The sequence below is a fragment of the Pelodiscus sinensis genome, chromosome 3 (assembly GCF_049634645.1).
Source record: "Pelodiscus sinensis isolate JC-2024 chromosome 3, ASM4963464v1, whole genome shotgun sequence".
Lineage (NCBI taxonomy): Eukaryota > Metazoa > Chordata > Testudines > Trionychidae > Pelodiscus > Pelodiscus sinensis.
Genome location: NC_134713.1, coordinates 63,981,030 through 64,000,713, shown reverse-complemented (window position 1 = coordinate 64,000,713; position 19,684 = coordinate 63,981,030). Strand labels below are relative to the sequence as shown.

Below are 19,684 nucleotides of genomic sequence, written 5' to 3'. Positions count from 1 at the left end.
GTGTGGTGGAGCTGTGGTGTGTGTGTGAGGGGAATGTGGATGCAGGGTCTGGGCATGAAGTGGATGGGGAGCACTTACCTGGCTCCATGCCACCCATCATTCTCAGGCACTGCCCTCCACTGCTCCCATTGGCTGTTATTCCAGCCAATGAGAGCAGTGGGGAAAGCCTCCAGGAGAGTAGTTTCCTGCACTGCCATTACCTGAGCTGAGGGGAGGGCAAGCAGCAGCATGTGAAGCTGCTTCCTCCCCTGTGAGCCAGATCTGGCCTGTGAGACTTGCCCCTTTCTGCAATGGGAAGCCGGCACTGGAGCTCCAACTTCATGGGGAAAGGTGGGCTGGAGCATCAGCGCCAATTCGCTGCTGCAGGGGGGCAAGGTAAGACCTGAGCCTGTGGTCTACCTGCAAGGTCACAGATCACTAGGTTGAGGATCACTAGTGACCTCACTTTGAGAACCACTTCTGTAGGAGATCCTGGGTTCTGGGGAAATGCCACGCAGAGCCCTGGATCAGCTCATGTAGTTCATTGTCATAAAAGAAACAACTAAACAACAGTATATTTATCTCTATGGCTGCTCATTTTTTATTGCTAAGATTCAACATTAGTGCTTCTAAGACGCTGCCAGTCCTGGAGATTCCTGCATTTACTGACCTGGTAGCAGAGGGATAGCACCAGTACAAGTTTCTTAGTAGTGTTATGCCAGCCAAGGGTCTGTGGAACCAGCACAAAGGGTGAAGGGTTATATAAAGGGCTCCACTCACTGCATGTGAACTTCTTCCTTGCTAGGTCTGGGAAATTACCTTTTGCCCCACAGAGCAACTGTCAGTGGTTGCTCATCCCATGCTCTTTCACAACCCAGAGTGTGTCTGTTGTGATGCTCCCCTTCAGCCAGGTCACTGCACACTATCTAGGCTAGGGTATTAAATTCCCACTGGACAAGCTAGCCAGGTGCTAGTTCAGATAGTCTTCTATTCCACTTCTAAGTCAGGTGCCATTTCCCAGGAGTTAATAGGAGAACATTAGCCCATCTTCCACTCCAGCTTTCAACCCAGAGGCCTTACCACTAGAGACCTATGTCTGCTCAGTCCCTGTTGCTGTTTTCCTGGGTCCTTCCTACCCCACTTCTCTATCTCTGGGTTTGCTGCCAGAGATTCCTCTGTCCCCTATGGCTACTACACCCATCTCAGCACTTTGTCATACTCCCTAACACAAAGCATGATCCCAGGAATTCCCACCATCTTCCCCACCCAGTACAGCTGCAAGCCACCCCTTCCCAGCATTCTCCTGCTGATTTCACGACTTGTCTTGATAATTCTAATCCATCGCCTCAATCCCTGACTGGCCTCCAGGTATAGCATATATGTGTAACTGGCTCCTTCTGGCCCTTACTAACCCACTCCAGAGTTGTGTGTGTGGGTGTGGTGAACACCTCATCACAGGGGGAGCTCACTCAGTCCTCAGCGTTCTCATTCAGTGCTCAGCCTGGCCTGCTGAGACTGCAAATTAGGATAGTTTATAAATGTGCTTGTTTATACCTCTCCATCAAGGACTAGGACAGTGAGTATCATCTTGTACCATACGTTTCATTTCTGTTTATCACATTAAAGAGAGCAGATAGGAATCTGCAATAGTAAAGTAATCATTATGTATTCAACAGCATGGAACACAAATTGAATGTTTTCATGCCAAATGACTTTTGAAATTTCAATGGTTTTGCAATTTTTTTAATGGGAAATTTGGAAAAAGGCACTTCCTTGTCTTTTTTTTTTTAAACCAGTGCAATATGTTATGGAGATTAGTTACCATACATGTTAAGCTTTGAAAATGAGTGTTTCTTCACAGTGTAATTAAGAGCATTAGCAAAAGCTACAGATATGTGCACATGAATGAAGAGAATGCAGCCATAAAGGAACGCAAAAAACTATTCTCTATTTATAACTATTCATTCCAAGGCGCACATGCATCATTTATACATGTTTCATACTCAAGCTGGGGACAGCTTAAGCAAAACAAGAGTTTTAATCACCAGTGTGATAGTGTAGCAAGATCAGATGATGTTGCATCATGATGTTGTGCTGAAATGTTATTTTAATCTGCTCAAGAGTTGTGTGGGGGTGAGCACCTCACTGCAGGGGACTTCATTCAGACCTTAGTGTCCTCCGTTATACTTGTGTTACAAATAGGATCGTGTTACAAATTCCATGACAAATACTTTATATGAGTAGTTTTAGAAATATTTAACAGCCCTTTTTATGTAAAGGAGTATACAAGTCAGGGAGGACTATATGGTGACAGCATAGAAGCTCATGTAATTCACCCACTATGAAATTGAAATGCATGTTAGTATTAGATCTATAAGTGAATACGAATCTGTTGCAAAAGCTTGACTCTTGCTTCTCCAGTTATTGCCTAATTTAAGCTTTTAGGGTTCTTGATTATATCACTTGATATTGGATGCTCTTGTTTTCACCTTACATTTTTAAGCCTTTAATACAGCCATCAGCCTACCTATTATACTCTTCATTCAGCTACTCCGCTTTTAACAGGACAGAATTCATCTAACTCTGCATGTAGTTAGAGATAAACACACCTCTCAGGCTATTTTTGATTCACGCAAATTAGTTCAATCTAGCAAATCTGTTACTACTGTAATTTAAATCCATGGGTTTTTTTTTCCCTCCAAGGATGATTCAGTTTAAAAACAATCATGTTTCTAAAACTAGGAAAGCCTGTGCTTTGTTTAGGGGAAAAGAAGAATTCTCTAAAATTAAGTTGGCACATGTATACTGTGTATATATCGTATTTAATATAATATAAAGCCATGAAGCTTTGGACACAGTGCTGACAATGACATCCTTATAGCTCTGTTATCACTAGTAAGTTGATTGCTAGCATAAATACTAATATTTTAAAGTGAGAATTTTAGATAAATACAGTCCTTCAGTCTTGCAAATAATTTGTTTAATTGATGATTTTTGGCTGCCTATATAAAGTGTGAAAAGGTTTCTCCTGTTCCTGCCCCCCCCCTCCAAGTGTTTTTTTGCATCTGCGATGCTATCATAACATAAGCAAATCAATTCACTTGACATTTTTATTTCAATCAATCCATCCCAGAAATCTCAAGGTCATTTGCTGCATTGCCCAACATTCATGGGTGCCCAGTAGCCTATGAGGGAGAAAGCTTTGCCTTCCCACAGTGCCAGGCATGGCCCACCCATACTCCGCCCCCAGAACTCTTACTGTATGTGCAGCCTCCACCCTCTCCAGTGTTCTGGGGGCTGGGAAGACTGGAACTACACAGCCTCCTCCATCCTGGGGCCAGGAAAGCTCAGGCCATGTGGCCTCCTTCTTCCCTAGTGCTCCAGGGGCCGGGGAAACTCGGGCATGCTCTTTTTCCCTCCCAGCTCAACCTTTCCCCATGCGGTGTGTGTGTGCTCAGCATCCTGCCCCGCCACCTCCCCCTCAACATGGGAGGTGGGACCTTGGGGGAGGGGGCGCTGTAGGTGGGCTGAGGGCCTGCCTCCCTCAGCCCCAGCTGCTCTTTGAACACCTTCCTCTAAGATCCCATTTCCCTCCGTCTCTTTACTTTTAAATTCATCAAGCAAATTAACTGTTCACATCCTCTTGGATTTCCCCTCTCTATTTCTCAATTTAACCCCATCTAATCTAGTTTTTGCAGACTTCACTGGAACGCCTCTCACTAGAAGAATAATGTGTCATTCACCTTGAGCGACTTCCTTTGATCTCTTCTGGCTTTGAGCCTTCTTGTGCTTCTTACCAGTCATTGTGCCTACAATAGATCCCAACAACATTTTTGCTGGTGGTCCCTCAGTTCTTTTCATCTTCAAAACCGGCATTGTAATGGGTCTCAAGATCGCATCTTATTCACACAACATTTAGATGGACAGGGAATTTCATGTTGAAGTTTCTGGATCACTTCAAATAATACAGTAGGGCCTTTTCAGCTCATACCTCACTGATTTTCACACATCATTTGTATCCAGAAAATGGCTCTCTCGCCACTTCCCAGCAAAGATTGAGTAAATGGTAGTTCTAAGGTGACATATTGAGATTTCATACTATAGACTATGAAGTGTGACCAGAAGTAATGACAACTAAACTCTGTTTGCCAAAGATCTAGATAAAGTACATTTTGTAATGAATTCTCTTTCTTATGTTTCTTTACAATTCAGGAATTTTCAGGACCACCCCCTGCAACACACTCATAGGTGCAAGTCAGCTAGGCTATACATCACATCTTCAACGAGTAATATTTTACTCTTTATATATTGTATTTCCTGTCCCAGTCAGTGTGAAAGTGGATAAAACTAAGGGTTATAATGGCTTGTGATCCCATGACTGCCAATTTTCTCCACTATTAGTTTGCCCTTTCTTCCTTCAGTAACTTTATGCTTTTCTCCTTGCTACGCATCTTACTCTGCTTTCCCTCCCCCATTCCCTAGGAACTCTGGTGCACGTTGAATCTCAGCTCAAATTCACTTCATCATTCCCCTCCCATACTAGTCTCAATAGTTTATTGACAAATCAACAGAGACCGGCAAGAGCTTGTTGTCATCCTGGCCTCTTCTTTACCACAGTCTCTAACTTTAATGTTTCCTGTCTTCTATGTGCTTCAAAATCTATGATGTGTCCAGGCCTGCCAACAGAGGGGAGCAATGGGGCCAACTGCTCTGAAGGTGTCCCCTCAATCTCATTCCTTCCAGCTCTGCCTAATCCCTCTCCCTCTCACTTTCCCTTATTATTGGCTTCTGTCAATTCATCGGCTCTTTTTCAAGCACTCTTTTTGTTTTTGCCTCTGTCCTGCAGTACCCCGCCCTTCACCCCTACATCTCCCTCCAATTGCTGCCCCACCTCCCACTTCCCATTTACTTCCAAGCTTGATGTCAACTCATATTCCCTCTCCAGCTCTCTCCTTGATCTCCTACAGTCTGGCTTCTGCTCTCAGCATGCCATTGATGCTATACCATCAAAGTCATTCACCGATGCTGAGATAACCAGACATGGACAGATTAGACAGAGAACTAGGCTCATCACCCTATCTTTAGACAGCTATATGCTTTCCAAGGAAATTAAATCATGACGGACTTTGAGGAGTTTTCAGCTCTGCACCTATCTTTGAATAAAAAGGTTTTCCTTGAAGAATAACACATATTTTAATGACTGAAATATGTGAAGTATTCAGTCATTATTTAAGTATCTCTTTCCCTACTCCCTCTCCTTGGTCTTTTGGTTACATTTGGCACTGTGGACTATTCCATTCTCTTCACCCTGTGCTTCACCATCAAATTCTTTTTGCCACTTTGCCAGCAAAAGAGTTATTTGTACAGTTTGTAACAGTTCTCCAAATGATGTACTCCAAAAGGACTTTGTTCGTATAAGGGGGTCTACATTAGGGTTTTACGCTTCACTTCTTAAATCTGCACTAGTACATTGGCAAAGCCTTCCAAGTGTATACCTGACCCTGGTTGATTTGTCCAGAAAGTCTGAGCTAGAGACTTCCCTCCACCTTTCCCTCCACCATTCATTCTCCCCACCCTCACTCACTTGCTTATTTTCATGGGCTGGTGAGGGTCCTTTTCTAACCAGTTGAAAACCAGACACTTGACCACCCTCTCCCAGGCTCACACCCTGATTACTAGACTGTCCTTGCTATTGGGAGTCAATGGTTGGTTTAGGTGCCTCATCTTTCATACCAAATAACTAGAAACTGAGCTGCAAGTCTTCAAACCTGCCCCAGCACAAGTAGCTGGGGAAATTAGCAGGCATACCAGTGACCTAACCTCGCTGGGACGTGGGGAGGCAAGTGCAAGAGGTCACAAACAAAATACTCTGCCCTTTCTCAGCACTGGCATCTGAGTGCTGACACACAAGGTGGCGTGGCTGGGCTGAGTCCCACACTGCACAGGAGTGCCCCCTCTTCATAACTCCCACTGATTTGGTCACTTTGCACAATGGTTCTGCTGCCCAGAGACCCTGCCTGATAGGGTAGGAGATGGTGCAGTGCTCTCCTCGCCTCTATCATTTTAATGAAGCTATCTTTCCACTTTTCAGAGAGCTAGTCATTCACTACTTCAACTCTCCTGGAGCTCTGTGGGCATTAGGGTTATGCAGCTGTAACAGGAGATGCTGTGAAGAGAGGAACTACAGAGCAGACTATCTGCTAGGAAGGCCTATTAAAGCAGGGTCCAAATTGGGGGAGAGAGAGCCAACAGAGTTGCGACAATAAAACCCCATGTCAGTTTGAGAGACCATTAGTAAGGCACTGACCTCTCTGTGCCCTCGTTTTCCACTCTGTAAAACGGGGATGAGATTTATTCACTTTAGAAAGTTAGGCGCACGGATAATGTGGTATATAATGCTATGAATTACTGACTCTTAAAAGGATGACTTTTCTTATGATCACCCATGTGGGCCATGAAAATTTTGCTAATCTGTTTTATTAGCAGGAATCTTAGCAGGAAAATTGCTCTGAAGTTGCATTTGGCAGTACTGCTTAAGAGAATTTTATATCCACACACAAGTATTCATGGCAGAAAACAGAAATGACAATGAAATTATCCTATTGGGAAACAGATAAAGTTTCATATGACATACCTGCCCAATCAAAAATAGCTCAGTGAACAATAATTGTCCATACTTGTAGAGAACTGTCTGATCAGTCCAGAGTTTTTAAAAGCCACTTTATAACAAACAGAGGCTAAATCTGTCAAATTGTTTCTTGCTAGTTTAATTGTCTAGTTCTACCTTGCTAAACTAGCTTGTCCTGGTCGTCAATGAGAGATTGACTGAGGATAGATATCATAATGCTCTAACCCAACACACCAAGGCTATGTCTACACGGCAGGCTTCTTGCGCAAGAACTGTTTTGTGCAAGAGTTCTTGTGCAAAAAGTCTTCCAAAAGAGTGCGTCCACACTGCCATGTGCAAGAGATGTGCTTTTGCACAAGAGCGTCCATGGAAGTGTGGACGCTCCCTTGCGCAAGAAAGCTCCAATGGCCATTTTAACCATAGAGGTTTCTTGTGCTAGAAATTCATGTTGCCTGTCTACACTGCCGTCTTGTGGAAGAGCTCTTGCACAAAAGGGCTTATTCCTTGTGGGGAGAGGAATAGCTCTTCCAGAAGAAGCCCTGTTTTCCGACATTGTACTGTAAATTTACTTGCGCAAGAACGCGCCTGCAGTGTAGATGTAGCCCAATAGTTTGTAGTTTTCACTTTATGCTTCAATATTTTTCTTGAGCCAAATCCTGTAATCCAAGTTACTGGACACTTAATAATCTATGCAAACATAGTGGATATGCTGGAAATTGGAACATCTGGATCTTGTGCTGGGTTGTGCCACTGACTTTCTGCAGGATGCTTGGCAAATAATTTAGCTTTTCTGTAAAACAGAGAAAATAAAGGAGGTCAATCCAGTGGGTATTTACCTTTAAAGAGTACTTAGTGTCTTACCTCCACCGATCTCAACGTGGGAAAATGTTATGAACCAGATGTTTGTAGCCTTCCAGTAGGGATCTTGGAAGCAAAGGTTCTCACTGACCACCTTTGAGTAAATAGGGGCTTTATGTGCTCAGCAGAAGTTGCTGTTGTGCAGTAAAAGCAGCTTCAAAAGAGAGGTCTGAACCTGACTCCTAGAGCCACCAGACATAACCATCAGCACAGAAGAGTGTGGAGCTAACACAGGGTTTCACACATTTCAAGCTTAGGATATGAGTGTGGACAGTCAACAGGGATAGCCTGCATTTTGCTATACATATGGGTCCCTGGAGAGAAATACCAGTAAGGGAGCTGCTTCTTGGGATAGGATAGGAAGTGCCTGGTCCACGAATGTGGTAAGGATTGTGTGGAAGCAGTTACGATCAATGTTCCGTCTATTTTTTTCCATCCATATGTAGAATAAATTTTATGTGCACCAAAGCATGTGTGAGGTCCACCACCAGTAGAAATACATGCTGTTGGCTGTGGGCACTCTGCTAACGAGCTGGGTGGCATTTGAATCTCTTGTGGATGGTCACCCAAGCGTTAAATTTAAAGGGCACACTATGGCTGTTCAGGGAAACAAAACATGTCCATATAGTGCACAAACATTATATTAAGGCCACATTTTGATTTAGTGCTGTCAATTTCTTGTCCAAATGGACAAATGCAAGGCTCTAATGTGGGCTACCACTTTGCCCGTGGGACAATACTACTATTATTAAAATGGGAGTTTTGCCAGTAATTCTCAAGGAATAACTGGAGGATTGAATGTCTCTATTTATAGAATATATTCCACAGAAAAATGCCATAGTAGATCTGGCTGAAGATTTTCACTTAATAACGTTTCTTTTTTTTAACTTTGAAATTAAGGTTGGGGTGGGGAGTTGATTTTTTTTTAAAATTATTTTCAAGCTGTGGGGAAATGCCAACTCCTTCCTCCCCAAAAGAGGGGAACTAGTTTATCCTATTTCTTTGAGAGAAAGTGATACAAAAAACCCCCAAACTTCTGAAGTTGGAAAAGTTTATAAAGTAAGGTAGGCTTGGTTGTTCTCCATCTAGCAAAAGTTGGAAAACAATGTGAAAGTGAAAGGTGGGAGAATAGATATTTCCACATTTTTAAACCTTCCCTTGAGAACTCATGAGAGTTTTCCTATGACACTTCTCTCTCAGAAAAGTTCTCATTTTCCACACAGTTCTAATTAGATATATAGTGCCATAAGAAACTCAAACCAGGCCGAATGTGCTGTTTTCTATTTTCCAGTGCTTTTTAGCAAATAGAAGATGGTACATATGGTCTTTACACAAAATCTATTTTGATAATGTATTGCCTTGGTTAGCATGTAAGTACACTTACATAAAATTGTACCTGCACTGGCAGAAACAAAAGGAGGGATTACCAAATGAAGCTGCTAAAGTGATGCATCATTTTGTTGTTCATTAAGCCTGGATTTATGTGCTTAAGGGCCTGGTTGCTTGTTTTGTCCCATCAAGCATGCTAATTTAGAAGATCCTCTTTTAGAGCATGGTACTGCATAACCTGCAGAGAAGAATGAAATTGTCAAATGTTACAGACACCAGAGCTTCTCCATGTCAGGTTTCCCAGAATGCATTGTGTATCTTGGACTCCAGGGAATCCCTGAAATGCATAAGATTTGAAGAGAGCAGCTGGCTTTGCCAAGCTAGCACAATGGGTTTAGTAGGATATTACCAGGGTCAGAGAGCCTGCTCAGGTCAGAATAGATCAGGAGTGGGCAATAATTTTTCATGGAGGGCCACTCCAAGAATCTGGTAAGTGGTCAAGGGCTGCACTCTTCCATGATACTAATGGAGGAGGTGTAGGGTCTGGGAAGGAGCTTGGGTGTGAAAGGGAGCTTGGGGTAAGGGACTGGGATGCAGGAGGGGATCTGGCAGGTTGTTTAGGTGAAGAAGGCAGTTATGACCTGGGGCAGGAGACTGGGGTGCAGGGCCTGGGAAGGGGTATGGAAGCAAGAGAGGATTCTGACCAGGAGGAGGGGGGTAAGAAGGGGTTATTACCTGGAGGAGTGGTGTAGGAGAGGGTGCCAGGTTTGAGAGGGGGCTGAGACCTAGAACAGGACTGCAGGAGAGGGTGCAGGGATTTGAGTTGTGACTGGGGGTAGGGATTGGGGTTAAAGGTCTGGGAGGAGTTTGTGACCTGGAAGAGGGATGTAGGAGGGAGTGCTGGGTCTGGAAGGAGGAAGAGGTGCAGAGGATTTGAGTTACAAGGGGTAAGGGTGCAGGAGCAGGATGCAGAGGGCTTGGGTCACATAGGGTGGGGGAGGCAGAGGGTTGGGAGAGGGAGAGGCTGGGGTGGCAGAGGCAGGCTCTGGCTGGGAGGCACTTATCTGAAGCAGCTGGTTCCTCAGCTGGTTCCTCAGCCAAAGTTCCTGCCTTCTATGCCCCTGAACCAGCTGAAGGGGCCGTATGTGGCTCTGAATGTTGCGAGCTTGGAGAGGGGAGGGGTACTTTGCGTGCTGCCTGTTCAGCCACTGGGAACTGTAAGATTGTGCTGGGGGCAGGGAAAGCTTGCAAAGCCTCTCCCTACACCCTCATTCCCCGGGTGTGCAGTGTTCAGAGAGCAGCTCTGAGCAGTGTGCAGAGATGGGGCAGGCAGAAAGCCTGGAAGAGGCTCCCATGGGCTGGATCTGGCAACTTGGTGGGATGTATTTTGCCTACCCCTGGAATAAATCTTTGTGAAACTGGGAGGTGAGGATAGATCTAAGTAGGACTGGCTTTCTTATTCTGATTCTGGTTGCTCTCCAAGCAGACATTTAAATCTAAACTCTTGGCTGAAAGGACAGTACTAAATGATATGTCAATCTGCCTGGAAGTAACACCTACCAGGAAGGCTTGGAGAGTTTGGTTCTAATACACTTCTTTGAAACACCTCTAGATGTCACTGCATAGTGACTATGCTTTAATTTAGTAACAATGTTACCCACTGTGACAGCTTAGCAGCCTTAAAAGTGTTCAGTAAGGATGCATTATGCTAAAAAGGGCTGAATGTTTTTCTCTGTGCAACGTCAGGGTCAAATTCCATCAGAGGCTAACGTCAGGCAAAGATTTGTGAAGACATGAGGCGAAAGAAGGGTGGTGGAGGAGACAAGGACATAAATGGAGGCAAGGCTGGTGAAAGGGAGACCAATGCAGAGATTCAAGGAGTCTGGGCAGCAAGAAAAGATGTTTTGGTTTTCTTAAATGTCAGGCTTTGAGAGTAAGCTTAGTATTTCCATTATCATCCACTAACGAGATAGGTATTCCATGCTGGGCCAAGTCCTGAAAACTTTTACTCATAGAGGAAGTCTGCACCTCAGTCAGCTAAATCTGGCACAGAGTGTGGTACAGAAACCCAAAATGAGGGAAACAAAACCCCTTTGGTGTAGCTATTTTTCTGTAATCTTGGTTCTTAATTTCAATGTGAATTGTTTTCAACAATAATAGTGAGGGGGCAGTGAATTTCTGTGGAACACAGGTAATTTGGAATTAAAATGAGTGGTGCCCCTCAAAATGAGGTACTTGAGTAATCTGAATTCCATGGACATCACTGGGAATGTTTCATGTGTACTTGTCAGATCTGACCCTTGAGTAACAATCAGAAAGCAGATATTTATAGGGTTCAGGCTTTATAGGAATTGGGGTTTTTCCTAAACACAAATATCATTCTCATACATACCAGCTGTTTCATCTATGCATCTTATAGAATATCTAAATATGTCAATGTGACATGGCACAACAAAAACGGGACATTTTCTATATTAAAATGTAAGGAGTGTGCCAGTATGAGCTGAGAGGATGCATAACTAAAATGACTGCAGAGTTTCTGAATGTGCTGTAAATGCCATGAAATTCTCATTTGTCAAGAGCGACTAAACAAGTTTTCCCTGGTAAGTCACAGTACTTTTATAATTCACGTCAGGCTGCCTGCATTTTTTAGACTATTTTTTTAATCTGAATAAAACTGAATGTCTGCAATATGTCCTGCCATCCTATTTTGAATACCTAGTACTGAATGATTTTGTGATTGCACAGAGATCTCTTATTTTTCTATAGTTAGGTGTTCTGTATAGGATGCCAAAATCTAGCCCTGTACTGTGGCCTCCAAAGGAGCAGCAAGAGAGAAAGCTGGGTAGAGGGCAATGACCCCATTACATCATTCTGCCTTCCTCTCCCAAGAAAAATCTAGGATTTTAAATAAATTATCCTGAAATCACATAATCTCTGAGGATTGCATTATTCATAGACAATCACTGGCCAGGGTCAATAACCTTCATATAGCCAAAGGCTGACTGTGCTTCTAGTCATAGCAGAAAGGACCATACTGCCCTATAAAACCAAATAAATTTTTGTAAAGCACAGTCTTGGACCCTGTGTAAATAACATGAACCAAAGTGTTTCAACCCTCTGGTAAGCAACCTAAACAACACTATTGACTGTAGTTAAGGAGTACACTGTCGGTCCCCTCGTTCTATGGCTATGTTGGCACTCAGGGAAACCCAAAGGATGGATAAAAATATGCAGGTGGAAACATTTACACACATTGTAAGGTGGGAAAGCAAGGACTCCAAAATACTGCACCTCCCACCCATCCCCTGCTACAACAATCACCAGCTCCACCTTTTTACTTGGTATTACGCAAAGATTAGATTTTTAAAATGACAAACTTTGTGATATTCTGAATGTTTAAATTCTTGTCTCTGTCCTTTTCTTACAGTCAACCTCAAAGACAGAGACGGGAAACACATGGAGAAACACACAAGCAAGGCAGGTATGCTACTAAAAACATAGCCTCTCAGTAGCAATTACATCTTGCTCGCTCTTTATATTATTGACTGTCAGCAGCAAAACCACAGTGTCTTCCTCCCAATCTGAGAGGGTCAGAATTAAGACCTACTGCTCAGGGTGTGCTGATCTCCTCTTTTGTGCCTAATACTATGTTACAGACACAACTACAGAACCTGGCTTAAGTTGGAGAGACCTGTGCTCTCAGCTCAGGAGGTCTCTGGTTCAGCCTTGGATATGACTATTTCTGTGCCATCCTGGCAGGTACACTTACCAGGAGATTGGCGCTGCAGCGATCAATCCTCCAGGGGTGATTTAGCAAGTTCTGTAAAGACCTGTCAAACTGACCACTAGTTGTTCTCTCTCTTTGACTCTGGTACACCACTGGAACAAGAAGCATAAGGGCAGTTGATGGGAGAGTTTTTGCTGTTGACCCCCCACAGTGGAGACCCTGCAGCAATTTAGCCTAAGATACGTCAACTCCAGCGACACTATTCACGTAGCTGAAGTTGTGTACCTTAAGTCAATATTGCCCCGTAGTGCAGACCTGCCCTAGGAATTGGAGTAAGCCGTCCAGAGCCAAAGGTATCAATCTCTCCAGCTAAAGAACCAGGTTCTGTAATGGGAGGCTCTGTAAGGGCGTGTCTATATAACAAAGTTATTTCCGAATAATGGCCATTATTCCGAAATAACTATGCAAGCATCTACACAGCAATTCTGTTATCTTGAAATAATTTAGAAATAACAGATGGCTTATTCTGACTTCTATATACCTCATTCTATGAAGAATAATGCCTATTCCAAAATAGCTATTTTGAAATAAGGCGTGTGTAGACACTCCACTTCTGCTATTTCAAAATAGCCTCTCACCAGGGCCATTCTAAGTTATTCCTTCTGGGGCTCTAAATCAACATAGCACACCTACATTAGGAAAGCCTGCCTCAGACTAATTTTCAGGCTTCCCTGCAGTGTAGATGTGCTATTTTGAAAGAGGCTCACATCCTCTGTAAGTCAGAAAGATGTATAACAAACACCATGGCTGTGTCTACACTGCACCCCTTTTCCGGAAAAGGGATGCAGATGAGACAAGTCGGAATTGCAAATGCAGCGGGGATTTAAATTTTCCCCGCTGCATTTGCACGAACATGGCTGCCGCTTTTTTCCGGCTCGGGGCTTTGCCGGAAAAAAGCGCCAGTCTAGACAGGGATCTTTCGGAAAATAAAGCCTTTTCCAAAAGTTCCCTTATTCCTGATTTTAAGAGGAATAAGGGACCTTTCGGAAAAGGCTTTATTTTCTGAAAGATCCCTGTCTAGACTGGCGCTTTTTTCCGGCAAAGCCCCGAGCCGGAAAAAAGCGGCAGCCATGTTCATGCAAATGCAGCGGGGAAAATTTAAATCCCCGCTGCATTTGCAATTCCGACTTGTCTCATCTGCATCCCTTTTCCGGAAAAGGGGTGCAGTGTAGACACAGCCCATCAGTGTTTTACAAACTCAGCTGTCCATCCTTCTCTTAACCGAGAGGCTAAGAAATTCCACACCCTCTACTCACCTAGCAGCAGAGAGGTTTCTGTCCCTTTTAGTAACAGAATAGTATCTACACAAGTTAATTTCTTATAGTAGAGAGACCAATTAGTCCAGCAGTCAAAGGTATGACAAGGTCCTATAGTGGGAAGCTGAAGCCAGACAAATTAAAACCAGCTTCATATTTCCATTTTAAACAGTGAAGGTAGTAAACCATTGGAACAATTTATCTAAGCTGGCGGTGGATTCTCCCCCACTGGAAATCTTTAAATCATCAGTGATGTATTTCTAAAGCATGTGGTTGAACTGGAACACCTGTTTTGGGGCTTTATGCAGAAATTAGTAAAATTTATGGCCTGTGTTATGCAGGAGATGGATGATTCTAATAGTCCTTTCTGGCCTTAAAGTCAATGAATGTCAAAGATGCTCAGCTGTACCTTATATTGATTCCCACTATAGCTAGGAATCCCATTTCTCTAGCCTCTGGAGTTCTATAACAGCCCAGATGCTAGTTCACTCTTCGAGTTCTTCGTCGTTCTGCCGCTTATGGAAAGTTTCTCTCCTTGATAAGGACTGTTAAAAGCATCTGACCAAGATCAGTAACATGTACAGATTCAGTAGGTGACACTAGCTTTTCAAAATGGCTGCACTGTAGCCCTAGCTAGTCAGGAAAAGGAGCACTCTCAAGAGAGTGGTGAGAAGCCAGATCTTGAACAGAATCAAATGAATCCCAAAGGGGATCAGTAAATTTGGGAAACCAATTTGCTTCTAAGGCATCTTTTAGCAATCCAGTTCCCGCTATTCCAACCCCAGCATTCTCCTCTGGGTCCTACGGATGCGCTCTCTGGTGCTGCATCACAAAGTGGTGGCTGGAAGATACAGTGTCTATGTGTCAGTTAATCTTCCACATCAGCCTAACCTATACAGAGGCTGCAGCAGCGATTTCTTTGTCACAGAAGTACTGTGCAATGTCAGTCCCACTCACTAATGCAGCAGTTGGCATCAGGAAACATCAGTCATTTCACTCTCTCCCTTCAGTACTTTCCTGCTGATCATTAAGGCAATCTCCTTAGCATGGGTATTAAGCAGAGCTAAATATAGATATCCACAAAACTTAGGGTTGCTAGTGGAGCAGAAAGTGAGGAGGGAAAACTGAGTTTCAATGGCTTACTCTGAATCGGTTCATGGCAACCTAGATAGAAGAGGCTGCGTATCTCTATTAAGGCATAATAAAGCAGGAATTTTACTTAGCTAATCCTAAAGAGTTTCTGCTGTAGATTTTGGGGATCATTTTCCTCTTCCAGAGCTCCAAACAGGAAAAAGCAGCAAATTACATTGGAGTGGTCAAAATGTTAGTCAACATTTTGTTCAGGGAAAGTATTTTTGTAACAACCTAAAATTTTCACAAATTATTTCTTTGTAAGGCGGTTCAATATTTTGAAGGGAAAAATTATTCATTCTTTTTGGTTTGAAGATTCAGATAAAAAAAGGTTTTGGTTTTGTTTCAAAAATCTCCAAAAGCTTGGGATAAATGTTTGGGGTTCTTCTTTTTAATCCTCATTTCTTTCCCTATTTTCTCTCTCTCACCCGCCTCAAGGTGGAAAATGTTTTTAAGAAGGGGAGAACAACAAAAACTTAATTAACCCCCAAAATGTTTTGAGTTTTCAAATGTGAAATTTTCAAATTTTGAACAAAGGAAAAATCTTAATTTCACCTTTTTTTATTGAAAACAGTCTTTTAACAACCCCCAATACAATGTCAAATAAATAAAATAGTTTTATTTGAACATGCTGGAATCTGTTCTTAGCCTCATGCTATTCAATATCTCTTATCATTGATCTAAAACAAAGCATAAAATGACACAAATTGGTGTAATGATAGATGAACAGAGCTTAGTGACATTTTTGACAAACTTTTTTTCAGGGAAAAATGCAAATATGACAACACTAAACCATTTTACAAATTTATGTTGATATTTGCCAAATGATTTAGGTTGGGGGAAAAAATGGTCAGAAAATAAAAAATAATTCAAACTTGGTTTCTAAATTTCCTTTCATTTCAATTTAAAAATGCTTAAAATGGAAATGTGTTTTGAGGGGTCAAAATGTTTTAATTCAACCCAAAACAGAAAAACTGTTGTTGAGCTAGTTTTATAAATGACAGGTCAGTTGGATTGTATCTCAAGCTGCATGAATCTGAATATGTATATGCATGTATATACAAACATATGCATCCATAAACAAAGAATATAGGTTATACAGGCGGGGAGATAGTAACACAGAAATGGAATTAGGGGTCATGTAGACGCGTTTGGAGTTAAACAAATTCAGAGTAGAAATAAAGCACATTTTTTTATCCATGAGGGTAAGGAATAATTGTAACAACTCACCTAGGGATGTGGTTGACTCTCCATCACATAAACCTTTAAACCAGGACTGATTTATCTTTCTAAAAGATGTGTCCTAGGTCAACCAGCAGGTACAGGCTTCATAAAGAAATCACTAGTGAAATTCTGTGGCCTCTCATTAAGCAGGAGGGCAGACTCGATTATATTAATGATACTTCTGGCCTTCATGTTTATGATCTACAAGAATTCCACATGATAAAGCAAGCTCCCACATTTACTAGAAGTGTTTTCGTCTCTCAAAGAGGTTTCTTTTTATCCAGAAGGGATGTCACAGTCAAGGATTTGGGGTTTTTTGTTTTGGTTTTGGTTGGTCTATCACTGACTTATCTTTTTAATTAAACGTGAAAAGGGGTGTCTCGCTGCAAGCTGTTGGCATCCAGTATATATATTTTTTATCAGAAACAGAAAACATTCCTGAATCCTTTTTTTTTTCTTGGGGAACTCAACCAACCTCAATCCTTCTCAGTTATCACCACCTGCAGTATAGACCGCTCTTACTCCTACATGAGTATAACTACATCAGAGAAATAAAAGGGAAGCTGCGCCTGAAATCAATCTTTAGACTGAAACATTTTACTCTATTTTCAGAAATAAACTTGGCACAGACCCAAAGCAAAGCCTCTAGTACAAGATGTGGTGCAACTGTATACACTTCTGGTTGCATCTCATACATTCCTATCTCTAGCATTCCTGTTCTCTTTAGCAATCTGGTGCAGGAGTTAATCATTTTATTCCAAGCTGCAAGTCAACTTGCCCCCTGGCTGGGTTCCCAGTTCATCTCCATTTTGTTCCTGGGCTGCAGCCAGTGAGCTTTTAGTGGAGATATTGTTTCCCTAATTCCTATCCTCATGTCCTATCATAAATCTACGTCAGAAAAGCTGCCCTCTTTCTCCCAACACACTTATTATTTTATTCACATCTAACAGAATCTAGTGTAAACAAAACATTTGCGTTTTTGCATTTAAAATATATTAAAAACTCAAATAATCTGTATACAGAAACTAGAATTTGGAATAAGTATTTTACCATTCAGATAATATTAGAATGCGAACCATTTAAAATATCCTGCATTCTGTATGTAAAATCCACTCAAGGGTTCTTTTTAAATGACGTGATCAAGCACCAGATGTGATCACAGGGATATGGTTTAACTGGTAGGTGAAAAAGAGTGTTCTCTCTTTTAAGGATGAGAGTCAAATACTGTAATCATGTGTCTCTTAAACATGCTTAAGTCTATTAATGCTGTATGTCTTTTCCACATAGCCCAATACTAAAACGAAGCCCTGACATCACCAAATCACCATTAACAAAGTCAGAACAGCTTCTGAGAATAGATGACCATGATTTCAGCATGAGACCAGGTTTTGGAGGTATGAAAAACATACATCTCATTCTTTTTCTCTCTCTCTCTCTGTAAGAAATACTGTACTGTACTGCACAGTGTCTCACTGCTGAGTGGATTGACACGACAGAGATTGGAAAGAGCTGCTAGCTGTGAAAGGTCATCCTTGTTTCTGTTTTGAATTTACAGCATGGCACAGCATGCCTGAGGAGGCTTGCAACAATATGGCCTTCCTCTGGATCTACGATCACCAAATAAATTTCAGCAAAACCATGAGAACTCAGAGATGTCATTTATGGATTTTTAAATACTCCTCTGAACCTTTGACTGGTAAAAATGTATCCAAGTTCAGTTAGCATTTATTCCTAGATTACTATGGAATCCTAAAGTTGCATCTCACTGTGGCAATGCTTTGTGTAATCAACTAATGTACAATACTTGCTGACCTGGCCTTTTTTTATTTTAATCTAGGAGACTATTTTGACTACTTTGTGTTAATGTTTTGCTCACAGTCTTGCAGTCACATGCAACAGCAAACCAAGCTTTTAGAGCAAAGGATTAAGGAGAATGGGCTTTCTTATGACCCGCTGGATTAAAGAATGTTGTAATTTATCTACCCTTCCTGGCTGACAGATGGTCATTCAAATCCAGGATGCCATTATACATCCTGATGGGAGAAGCTTTTATTACTAAATGCTCAATATACACAATACAGCATGTTCAGTACATTTTAAAATAGTGTCAGTTTCAGGGCAGTTCATTAATATTGTCATTATTGATTACAATAAATATTTTGTACTGTAATTGTCAAAGATACACATACAGTAGCTGGTCAAAGTCTGGAGGAGAAGGAGGAAGTACAGCAGTAAATCTATAAAAAAAAGTCTACGTATACATTCTAACACATCCTTATTAAATGCCAGACATCTAAAAACCAGACGTGTTTGGTACTAGTTGACATGACTGTTAGCAGTGTGAGAGGAGATGACAAGTACTAACATATGGTACGGGCAGCCCATCACTAAATTTGCTGCTACCCATCCAATACCTATTCTGTATATTAAAAGGATGCTCTCCAGGGCTGGAAGACTGCCAGGACTTAGCAGAAAGGAAAATTGTAAGACTGCATGCTTCGTAGTCAGTTTAAGTGCTTATTTTTAGCACAATCCACTGGCCATTTAGCAGGCACAGGAGTGTATTAACATGACTGTCCTGTGACTCCTTGCAATGTGTTACACACTTTCCTGTCACTATCTTGAGTTCTTTAGCGGTTGGTCTCTTCTATCATATTTGTATTGCATAACTAAATAGCACCTATACTCCACTCTGCGGGGCTTTGGGTGGGGATGTTACACATAGTAGCTACATCTAGACTGCTTCCCTCTGTCAACAGAGGGATATAAATCAAGCGCATCGAAATTGCTAATGAAGCAGGGATTTAAATATCCTGTGCCTCATTAGCATAAACATGGCCACTGCTTTTTTTTCAAAATGGAGTTTTTTCTAAAAAAAAAAAATGGCAGTCTAGATGTGGAGCTGTTGAAAATAAAGCCTTTTTCGACAGATCCTGTATTCCTCAAATAGGAATCTGCAGTCTGGAGTCAAGTGCCTGAGGGAACGAGTTAGGTCTTAATCCTCACAAAAAGAAAATGAGCTAGTGCCACCTCTAACCCAATTTATAACATTTACCTCAGTGACTGGAGCATGGCCTGGGATCTTGGAGACCAAGGTTCAGACTTGCTCCTCCGCCAGAAGGGAAGAAAAGATTGGACAAGGGTCTCCCACCTCATGGGAGAAAGTGCCAACTACTAAGCTATGGGATAGTCATGTGGCGCTCCCTCAGTCTCTCTTGCTGAAACTGTTCTGCTGGAGAAATAATGAGATTGTAACAGTGAGGACTAGACGATCCCAGGTCTCCCACTTCCCAGATGGGTGCCTTGCCCACTGGCTTCCAACAGCCATTCTCATGTGCTCTCTTTCTCTCGTGTCCAATGATTATTTAAGTATGTCCTCACAGTCATTGGGTTGAAGAGAGAATGTGTGTGGAAATGTCTCTGTAGTCCAGTGTTTGGCACACCCATTTGGAAATGAGAAACTTCAAGTCTCCCCCTGCCTCCCCGCTA

General features: G+C 42.2%; 1 protein-coding gene across 1 annotated transcript in view; it reads left to right on the top strand.

Moving 5' to 3' along the window:
* Nucleotides 1-1,418: 1,418 nt before the first annotated feature.
* GABRR1 (gamma-aminobutyric acid type A receptor subunit rho1) overlaps nt 1,419-19,684 on the top strand; it is a 45,556-nt gene continuing 27,290 nt past the window's right edge. Inside the window, exons 1-3 of the mRNA XM_075923876.1 lie at nt 1,419-1,555; nt 12,225-12,278; nt 17,483-17,589. Of these exons, the coding sequence (XP_075779991.1) occupies nt 1,518-1,555; nt 12,225-12,278; nt 17,483-17,589 (199 nt within the window). The 5' untranslated portion in view covers nt 1,419-1,517. The remainder of the gene's footprint in view (nt 1,556-12,224; nt 12,279-17,482; nt 17,590-19,684) is intronic.